Source organism: Saccostrea cucullata, unplaced genomic scaffold (assembly GCF_032062105.1).
Source record: "Saccostrea cucullata isolate Sc308-1 unplaced genomic scaffold, CSIRO_AGI_Scuc_v1 ctg17141, whole genome shotgun sequence".
Taxonomy (NCBI): domain Eukaryota; kingdom Metazoa; phylum Mollusca; class Bivalvia; order Ostreida; family Ostreidae; genus Saccostrea; species Saccostrea cuccullata.
The window spans coordinates 1-11471 of NW_026938278.1; the positions used below are offsets into that span (position 1 = coordinate 1).

General features: G+C 34.0%; 1 protein-coding gene across 2 annotated transcripts; it reads right to left on the reverse strand.

Moving 5' to 3' along the window:
- Window positions 1–980: 980 nt before the first annotated feature.
- Window positions 981–3755, reverse strand: LOC134249888 (uncharacterized). Of its 2 annotated transcripts, XM_062732246.1 has the most exons (5): window positions 3612–3755; window positions 2067–2182; window positions 1777–1973; window positions 1399–1552; window positions 981–1211 (listed from the first exon to the last, which is right to left on the reverse strand). In XM_062732246.1, exons 2-5 carry the CDS (start codon window positions 2152–2154, stop codon window positions 985–987), a joined length of 666 nt encoding a protein of 221 aa, XP_062588230.1. In that variant the 5' UTR covers window positions 2155–2182; window positions 3612–3755; the 3' UTR covers window positions 981–984. The 2 variants fall into 2 exon arrangements, with proteins under 2 accessions (XP_062588230.1, XP_062588231.1); XM_062732247.1 differs by lacking the exon at window positions 3612–3755 and having other exon boundaries at window positions 2067–2193.
- Between the last annotated feature and the right edge of the window lie 7716 nt (window positions 3756–11471).

Below are 11471 nucleotides of genomic sequence, written 5' to 3' on the forward strand. Positions count from 1 at the left end.
TGCAACGGTTGCAAAGAAAATGAGCAGAAACTGCAAATAATTGAAATTTTTCCAAGTCCAAGGGGAAATAATTGAAGTTTTTCCAAGTCCAAGGGGCATAACTCTGTCAAAAATGGTGCGATCGTACCCTAAACATAATTTGACCTAGATATTCATGTGATATATCTGTATACCAAATTTGATTTCAGTATGTGCAACGGTTGCAAAGAAAATGAGCAGAAACTGCAAATAATTGAAAATTTTCCATGTCCAAGGGGAATAACTCTGTCAAAAATGGTGCAATCATACCCAAAACAGAACTTGACCTAGATATTCATGTGATATATCTGTATAACAAATTTGATTTCAGTATGTGCAACAGTTATGAAGAAAATGAACGGAAACTAAATGGACCGACACACCGATAGACCGACCGACAGACAGCAGCAAAGCAATATGCCCTCCTTTCTTCGAAGGGGGGCATAATAATACATGTTAATACAAGTAATTTACTCGTTTGTAAATTATAGAGTTATATGAAAATATTCAAAATTATCTGCAGCGTTTTTACAAATTCAAATCTCGGAGATTTTAAGTAAATTTGGAACTTTTTGTTAAAAAAAATCTAGATGAAATACAGGAATATAACCAGTCTATTTTAAATTTATTTTTTCACAGATTATTTTTCCGTTGCAATGACATTATTAGCGAATACGATCAGTTGCTATGTAAAATGTTGGCTTATGTTTTTCATGTAAATTGTTGAGCCATTATTTTCCACCCGATTTTAATTTACACAATAATGACAGGAACACACGGCAGGTGAGCAGCCGAAACCAATGCTTGATCTTCGATAGAACCTGATCCCACCTCTGATGTTTTGGAGGTTTTTGCTCGCTCTGCTCCCAATTTATATTGTTTCAATGGACTTGAAAGGTTGATTACTGTGAGAAATCTTCATATTTTATTCTTATTTTTTTTTTAATAATTATGCATCCATATCACCTAGAGAGTAGCAATATCTACTAAACCTTTAAGATCTACTCCACACTCTGACAGGGCTGTCAATAAATTAGACACCGTCATGTGTTGGGATTCCGAGTTCTCCATCCATATTCTTATAATCTGCCAGAACACTTCTTTTGTTCCATATCCCGAATATTGCTCTACTTCATCCAAATGTCTTTCATCCAACTGAAGGAGGCGTCCAAACTGACGAATAAACGCATATGCTGGAATAAAAATTGAAAAAAAAATTACTGAAAATCCAATTAAAAAACAAAACAAAACAATTTCTTTAACCATTTCTTTCGGTGTACACCTATATCAATACAGACAAAATTTATTATACGTACAACATTTTAAATGTTAAAAGCAGAAAATGATTTATTTCAATTAAGGATTAAAAAATCATTTTACCAAATGCATGTTGATATTTATTGGCAACTTTGCGAATATCAGAAGGCAATCTTTTGCTTTCTTTTTCTGCCTTGTTTGAGGATCTGCTATCTTCAATTTTCTTTATTCCGTTGCACAGTTCTAGTAATGTGGATTGAATGCTTCTAAATTGCTCCTTTAATGTGGTAAAAGGCATAATAAAATTAATATATCTACCAAACTCGTGATGTTCATCACATCTTAAGATTTTCCCCGTATAAGGTTACGCAAAGAAGGAGCTTACTAGTAGTTTTGAATACATATTTCAAATGTAAGATAGTAAAATTGATCAATGCAAAATTGATACTCATGGATACAGCTTCATAGAAATTAACATTATCCGAAAAGAACTATTCTTACTGAAATCTGGGGTAGTTGATGAGTTAAAGTAGACTCTTCTTCTGAAATAATTATATCAGGATTATGTTCCTCTCTTGATATGGATGATGATCCTAGCTGTTTTCCTGTTGTATCCTTTACCGTATGACCCAGCAGTTCATTAGTTCCAACATTCCATTCATAGGTTTTACACAAACATTCCTCCCCATCGTCTTGATCTATTGGAAGAAAATGATTGAAAGTAGGAAAAAAGTAAAGTAATAGTCCTAAATTCAACTTTGAATCAAAGAATTAAAAAAATAGTGGCTTACTATTTCTGATTTGGATTGCTATCTCTATATGATATGGTTCTGCTTGGTTCTGCAGGAGTTCTTTGATGGTAGACAAAATGTTCTCCATTAGGCTTTATAAAACCACCTTTGCTTCTCTAATTCAAGACAATCTATAAAGTAATTCACCGAGTTCATAAGATTCAGAATACTTATGATAATAAAATGAATAGATAAATAAAGAAATAAAAAGGATTTATAATAATTCCAGCATTGGGGTCATAAATATTTCCACTCGCAGGAAATAGATTTATACTATTGTGTGATTCTTACTTTTATACCAAATGGTTTTAAAAAATGGTTTATTATAATATGTACTTTATTTCTATTCTAATAGGTGGAAATACTGATTCCATTTACATCACCAGCCAGGCCAAGGGACACATAAGGAAAACAAAGAAACTCTTGAAAATTGTCTTCAAAAGAACAATATTTTACAGTTATTTTTCCATTCCATTTGATTTAAGCAAGCATTTCTTGTATACATTGTTTATGCACATGCTGCAAATTTTATTGGTGGTATTTGGTGTTCAGCTTTTTGGTGTGATCCTTGCCTTGTCCTTGTTTTTGCAATTTGTATTTTTAATGCTTTGGAATATAGTAATTAAATGTCATGTTACATGGGTTGCAATCAGAAATCTGGACAGTATAGCTGATGTTAAACCCATATGTCTATGTTAAACATGTTAAATGCATAATCTTATTTTGCGTTTTGTTTGACAACTATGATTATATATATACATGTAATCAGTAGATGTGAGTAAAATGTATGTATTTAATCAAATGTGAATTCAATACAAGTCAACAACTGTAAATCTTGTGTTCCTCATGTATGGTCATTATTACAATTTATAGTATTAAAAGAGTTATCGATCAATTATCGATCAAAAAGTAATCGATCACTAATCGATCAAACTTCCTGAGGATTGATCGATTAGTGATCGATGACCATAAGTAATCAATCGATTAGTGTTCGATTACAATCGATTAGTGATCGATTACCGATCTGATCGATTAATCAAGTCTGGTTTTATATTATGTGTTGCATAGCTTGCTTAATGTCATTTTCTAAAAAATATGTTGATATTTGAAGAATACTTTCACAAATAAAGTGATGTGAAATGAATAATCGTCTTAAGATGAAATGTTTCAAAATTGATGACATGTTTTAAGAAAATATTTAAAACATAATCATTTATTTTTAAAAGTTGCTTTGTAAACGTCGACACACCCGATGAATGAAATGCCCTTCCCCTTCATTTAACTATCAAATACGGTACATTACATTTATTTTTTGAACAAAACGTTAGTTTTAAATTTCCATGTTTGACACACAAACAGATTTCATTCAGCTTTGCACTAAATATTTCCTATGCGTTGGCTTTAAAAATAGATCAACACATTTGGGCCATGGTGTGACTTTTAAATTGCAACTTGAGCAACTAAATGCATAATCGCTTTGCACACGTTCTGTTTATGTTGCAAGAAAAATAAATATATAAATATCAAATAAAATAAATGACCAACCTTTTTGTCTGCAATGGTCTATATCTCTTCAGTAAAATCGCCGTTAAATGTCATTGATGGGATCAACCACGTTTGTTTATGAATGAATTAAGTGAAACGGATGTGAAAAAGTAATTCAGCAAGGTCAAATTGCGTAAGCATGTTGAAGGGAGTGTAACTTATTTTTTTCACGTGTCTATTTATAGTATGACATTACAAAAAATGACACTGTTATGCTTACATTGTTATTGATAGAAGTTTTAACAATTTCAGTAAGATTTTATATCACCCGTAACGTAGACGGGACGAAATCAGTAAAACACGTTTAGTACGAACACGGATATAGCGAATTCACGGATATAACGAAGTTTTTCTGGGTCCCCGGCAAAATTCTTAACAAATCTTTGTAAAATTTTACGCTTATAACGAACTCTGATATAACGAATTTACGGATATAGCGAACTGATTTTGAGTCCCGTTGAGGTTAAATATAATGAATTTTACATCTTTTATAACGAACTTTCAAAGATTTCAAAATTTGAATAATTGAACTGACTTTATTTTCTCTCAGTATTTGTATATAAAATTCAATTCATAATAAAACCTTAGTTATAGAAGGTATGTTTTGTAATATTTGCTTCCCTAACATATTTGATAGTAACACTTGAAGGAAAACATGCATATTGCGAATTCGCTATATATGGTTATACAAATTCGTTACACGGATATAACGAATTACGGATATAGCGAATTGAATTCCAGTGGCGGATTTAAGGGGGGGCGCACCCGGCGCGCGCCCCCCCTAAAATTGTCAAAGTTAGCGTAAATCAAATATGTCTACTTGGTAGACCTCATTTTCACCCTTCAAAATCTCTAGAATCCAGGAGCTTCCGGGGGCTTCGCCCCCTGGGCCCCCACCAGGGCTTTGGTAGACCTCATTTTAACCCTTCAAAATCTCTAGAATCCAGGAGCTTCCGGGGGCTTCGCCCCCTGGGCCCCCACCAGGGCTTTGCCCTGGACCCACTGGGGGCCTCAAGGCGGCCCCCAGACCCCTTGCCTAATTTTGGCGCCCCCCTAACTCCAAATCCTGGATCCGCGCCTGAATTCACAGGTCCCCAGGACTTCGCTATAACCGTGTTTTACTGTATCGTTTTTGTCCGACCTACATATGTGTCAATATAATTTTGTCCACAAATGTTCTCGCAACCTCAGATGGCCTTGGTTTGGACAATAACTTCAAACCTTTTAGAAATGATAATTACCAACTCTGGCTGGGCTTGGGGTAAAAAGCTAAGCGGATCGGAGTCATGGAGTGGAATCTGTATCATAACAGTATAGAAAGTTTGAGAACAAAACAATTACTTTCGGATACAACCTCTCGATCCCTACATTTGTATTCCAAAAATGAACAAAGAAACAAAAGAAATCTATGCAATCAAAAACTGATGAGCTTTAAATGTCAAACAGAGAATCACCTAGAAATGCTAATACTAAGTAACATATTAACAATATCTAAACATAGCTAGACTGTTTTATCCTATTCGCCTATCCCAAACAGACGAAACTAGCAAGGGATGTTGACAGCTTTAATATCAAACAAGAGAAAGAGCACTACACTGCACTGACAATTATACAATTAGAAAGGTTTTTTTCTTTAGATTTTACTATTCAAGTTCATGATACCCTCTTTGTTGGAATTTGAAGGTCACAATTTTTTTTCTGTATCTCTATCCTCTTAATTTGTATAAATATACAAGACCCATGCGCCACATCGCTCACCTGAGCATATGGGCTAGTAAAAAAATACAAATCAGCTTATTTTGGAAAGCTTACTTGTTGGGGAGGGGGGGGGGGGTGGGGGTTGGAATTTTCTACTACTTGAGAATGTCACTATAGCAATAAAGCATACATGTATAAAATTGCCATACTTGAAAAGAAGATTTTTTAAAGATATTTTCCAACATTTACTCGATATTCCAACTTTGTCAAAGTCACTATTAAAAGAACTCTACATTTCTTTTCTGTCTTTCTACTGCTGAAACGATGGAAACTAATATGCCTAAAAAGATTGCTTACAACCTTAGAATGTTGGCCTTGACTTAAGGTCACTTTGTCCTATTCGCAACATTCTTTCAAACTACTAGTATTTATCTGAAACATCTTATCCTTTGTGATCTTGAGGCAAAGCCATGGAATAGAGCGATGATCCACTCATGTGAAAAAATTTGTCATAGTACTAGAAAATGATCCTTTTTTGTCCTCTTTAGAGTGTGAATTCTATTTCATAGGAAAACATATTCAATCTTTTTAATATTACCCGTGTGGCGCATTGGTTAGAGCGTCTGCTCTGCGAGTCATTAAGTAAGGAGTTGATTGCAAGTTCGAATATGGGACATGGAGACCGGTCCTTTAGATGAGATCGTTGATCCGTGGTCCTGTGTAGCAGTACGAGTTAGCACGAAAAAGCTCTCTGACAGCTTAAAAGTCATGAGTGCCGAGTAAAGGACAAAACTTGCAGCTCTCCGCTTGCAGGTGTTGGCGTTTCCAAAATGAGTGATAACTTCTTGAGAGGGACATTAAACAGTGGACAAAAAAAAAAAAAACAATCTCTTTAAGAAGATATAAGGTGGCTCATTACATCCACAGTTTATATTAGATTTCATTACAGCACCACTTATAATGTAGATGTCAAATATCCAGAACGAGGTATTGATATCATAAATATTTTTTTGTAAAGAATTTTTTAGCTTTTGTAAAGAATTTTTTAGCTTTTGTCTAATTTTAGTGAAATGTTTTATTTCAAGTTTATTATTACCAGAACTTGAGAACTTCCAGTGTCAAATGATGGGCATCTTCTTAAGACAAGTATACACAGTGAAAATACCTCATAATACCTAATATTAATTTTATTAGAAAAAATAATTTTCTCCCAAAAAACAATTTATGTCATTATCTTTTTAATCTGTGCACAAAACATTAAGAAAATGAGTTCTGAAGAGACAAGGCATGTATTTCAATGAATTACATGTGACAAATTGAATGAAGAATGTTTAAACGAAATGAAAATTCCAATTTAAAAAATATTTGGTATAAAAAGTCTGCTTTTAAGAGTTGTCTTTCCTAATTATATAGCCAAGACTCAAAACACTAAGGAACGTTTAAACATTACATCTTAAATTCAGAACAAAGCTTTAAATTCCCAGAGTATATATTTAAATCAATAAAGCAAATTTATAAATTAACACTAACACAGTAAAAAGTGCAAGTAAATAACTTTTTTAATATTTCAATAAGGTTGTAAATTTTAACTCGAATTTCCTCCATACAAACATGTCATTGATAGAGCTCACTGCATGCATTGCTATGAAATTGCACAATATTTGCACGAAGATTTGGCTGTTGTTTTCTTTTGTTTCTAGATCTGCTTAAAAGCAGTCCTTCTTGGACTATGCATAATGAATCCGTTACTTTGTTTTCGCTGTTTATAACACCGCATGTTTCATCTATTTTAAAACATTTTAAAGGTCAGGGTCATATTATAGAGGTAACTGTACAATTCGTCCCCAGAGGAAAACGGTCGAAACAATGGAGGTTTATTTTTTTGTGTAGTACGTCATCAAAAAGTGGTGTAATGAGCCTCCTTAAGCAAATTGTGGAGTTTTTACATATGACATTTAACTTGACTCTCTCTCATAATTGAATCTTTAATGAATTTATAACAGTTTATGTGACCACTTTTCATCACATAGTTTCATTGTGAGAAGCTGGGAAACAAGGGCTATTCGAGACACTGCATTATAAATGAATGGTAAAGAATCGGTAAACTAGAGAGAAAATAAAAGCTTCATCAAAGCTGCAGTTAAAAATACCAAAGAAATATTCACCGAAATATGTGACATTTACAGCAACCAATGCCTGTTTTATAGACAAATGAGCAGGTGGATTTCAATGATAAAATATTATTTAATGGGCATCAAAAATGTGTACCGTCCTTGCCAACAAAAAATTAAAACAACTTATTATTTGTTTGCCAAATTTCAACAAATAATACTTGATGATGTAGGATTGACTTTAAGACACATAGCAAATTTGATAGACATCACATCGGGGGTAGTTTACACTTTTGACGGTAAAAAAGCTTAGTACTCAAAGGTCACCCTTTATTTTGAAAAATTAGTGAAAACGACAGCGTGTTCAAATGCCTTACCATTTAAAAAAAAAATCAGTAATTGGAGTTATTCACGCTTTTTTGATATTCAAACAGATAATGGAACTTGAATCTTTTGCTTTAAATCCTCAAAACAAAATTTACCATAAGATGTACTTGACAAAAACAGCAAAGGTCTGGCGAGAGCAGGGAATTGCAAGAGCACAAAAACAAATTTATGCAATTTTCTTAAATATTAGTGGTATTGTTGTTCAAATGCGTATTCGGGGTGGCAGTTCAATTTCTGGAGGAGTCTAGAAAGGAAATTGCTTGAAAGGTTTACTAGAGGAAGGACCCAGAATCACTAATCCACTACATTAAATTTCTTCATGACAGCGTCCAAACCCACATGTCCTGAAGAGTAAGGGGTTTTCGGGATAAACAGATAGTTAATATTTTTCACATTAACAATATTCGCCAGATCTTTGACCTTTTGACTTGTTTCAATTTCCAAACTTGAAAAAAACACCTTTAATAAGGAAGAAACAAGTCCAGGAAATCACTGGATCTTCCATTTTTCAGTATACTAAGGGTCATACCCATAAATGAGTTCTACAAACAATCAGAAATTGGATAAAAAATGTTACGGGCACGTGTTTTAATTAAAAGAGATTAATAAGTAAAATAATGAAGACTAAATCATCTTTTGCTTCTTTCCGATCACCGAGGACATTATTTATTGAACAGCCCTCGTACAAGAAGAGTTTTTAAAGAGCAAGAGCCATCTTATGCATAAAATGACCCTGTACTTATATCAATTAATTAACTATCACCCTCTTTCCGATTTCATATTTCAAAATAAGGTAGACACTTAGTGCTTTCATTTTCTATAATAAAATTTCGTTTTTGAGAATCAAGATATTGGAAAACAGGTTTGAGAATTCGCAATGTTCTTGAAATTTGCAGAAAACATGCGTATTTGACTACCTTCAGCAAAGAATTAAAATATGAGCACAGCCCACGATCCAAAAAATAAACATATTTTTTAATCTTCAGAAAAGAGCTTTCATTATGTATTTGCATATTTTGGATCAGAGGTTGTGCTCTATATGAAATATTGAAAAAATGCTTCAACTTTAGGTCATTTTCAAAGGAATTTACAGGATATGAAGAAAATGACGCATTTTATGACGTCATAATGCATTGACTAGATGGGAAATTATGTCACGATTATAAGATACTTGGTCACCAACATCCCAACATATAAATACTGCATTTGTAACCTAAACTGAGCGGTTTTGATTTTTCAGAATTATCAGTGCCAAATATGGCCCAAAGTGGCTCTTGCTCTTTGAGATTAAATTTTCACCTACAAATTCTACACACTGTAAGGCATGTGGCTTACCTTGTTTACCCATCTTCTTTGTTTTAGTTTTCGATGTACAGATAATTATACAGAGAAATATGTTAAATTTGTACTCTCCTATCTGAATATGCATCTTGGAAAAGTTAGGGGGGGGGGAGGATAGCGTAATGAGTATGACTTCAGTCTAAAGCTACGGTAATATTTTGCTGGAAGTTGCCCATGTATAACCGAACAGGAATAAAAAGTGGGGATAGGGCATGCAGCGTCCAAATGAAAATTTACAGATTAAGACTTTGAAAGAAGACTGTTCTCAGAAAAAGTCTGAGACATCCACTGAGTACTTTTTGAGATCGTAACCTGCCTTTTATCCCCACCCCTCCCAAAAAAACCCATATACAGACGAAAATTTAGCTCATTTTCTCATTGTTTTTTCAGTTCACAATTATTTGGCCTGTTTACTCCGCTACAAAATATAGTGCGTTGCATACGTAAAGTAAAAAAGAATAAATTGTACCACTGTGAAGCCTTTACAGTGTAAAACAACAACAACAACAACAACAAAAAAGAGACCCATGGGCCTTTTAGGTCAACTGAGCACCATGCAACAACTTTCCAATGATTGAGTTTGGTTCAAGTGTTAAACTAGACACCATGGCATTCAAAATTTTGAGAAAGGAGTCATTACTTATCATAATTATACACTTAGATTTAACATATTTTCACTATAATCAATAGAGCCCCGTCCTAGCACAAGAACTCTTGATCCTGGGGCCATAAAATTCACAATTTTGAAAGAAGCATTCATTATGACTATGTGCTTAGTTAATTTATTTAATACCCAGGATCAGAGAAGAAGATTTTCAAAGAATGATGAATTTTCGCTATATAATCAAAAAGCACCGCCCAAACACCGGAACCCCTGACCCCGGGGCCATAAAATTCACAATTTTAAATTTGAAAGAGACATTCTTGCTCATTAAAACTACATTGTATATGCTTAGTTAGTTTATTTAACACCCAGGAGCAGAGAAGAAGATTTTCAAAGAATTAATGTATTTTAACTATATAAATCAATAAAGCCCCGCTCTAACACCAGAACCCCTGACCCTGGGGCCATATAATTCACAATTTTGAAAGAGGCATTCTTGCTCATCATTACTATGTGCTTAATTAATTTATTTAATAACCAGGAGCAGAGAAGAAGATTTTCAAAGAACTAATGTATTTTCACTATATAATCAATAGAACACTGCCCTAACACAAGAAACCCTGACCCTGGGACCATAAAATTCACAATTTTGAAAGAGGCATTCTTGCTCATCATAACTAAGATATACTTAGTTAGTTTATTTAATACCCAGGAGCAAAGAAAAAGATTTTCGAAGAAATAATGCACTTTAATTATATGATCTATATAGCCCCACACTAACCCCAGAACCCCTGACCTAGGGGCCATGAATTTCAAAATTTTGGTAGAAAGACTCAATGCTGATTACAATCATACCAACAGTTTGACTGCTTGATGTCCAGGAGTAAAGAAGAAGATTTTTAAAGATTGCACTAATATTAGTGGTTTTTGTCCCACCCATCCCCAGGCCCAAGGGGGGCAGGGGCCATGAATTTCATAATTTTTGTTCCCCTTCACCTGTAGATGCTGAATACTAAATTTGGTTGACATTGGCTGAGCTTTTCCAGAGAAAAAACTGAAAATGTTCAAAAGTTTACGACCGATTGACGACAAACGACGTACGACGAAAACAGATAGCAATAGGTCACCCTACCTCTTCTCATTCAGAATTCATGACTAAGATTAAAGTTTATGAAAAGTTAGTCAAATTTCAAGGTCAAGATCATGAGGTCAAAAAGGTAATTTACATGTGTAAAACGAAAGTCCTATCTCTTCTCATTCAAAAGATATGACCAAGGTTAAAGTTTTTGTGACGGACGGACAAACTGACAGTCGGACAGACATATGAGATTTAATGTCCCCTCGTTTCAGCGAAAGCGGGGGACAACAAGCAGGGGGAAGGAGAAAGATCTAACCACTCCCCTTACCCCTTCATACACTTGAAATCGAAGATATCCTATCATTATGCATAAGGTTATAATACCAAGTTGAACGTTATTTTGATGCCCGCTCTCTAAAGATAAATCTACTTTTTTAACATGTGCTAATCTTTTAACTTTTGTTTTAACATCACAGGTTCTGAAAGAGTCTCAAAAACGCCTCTTGATGTTGATGGTTGTAATTCCTGTTTTTCTAATATCTTCTCCATAAATGTATCACTATTTGCAGTTCTTTCCCTGTTAGCTGCAGCCACCAAACCCGGCTCATAATTTTTTTTCTGACTTCGTTACAATCTTTGTT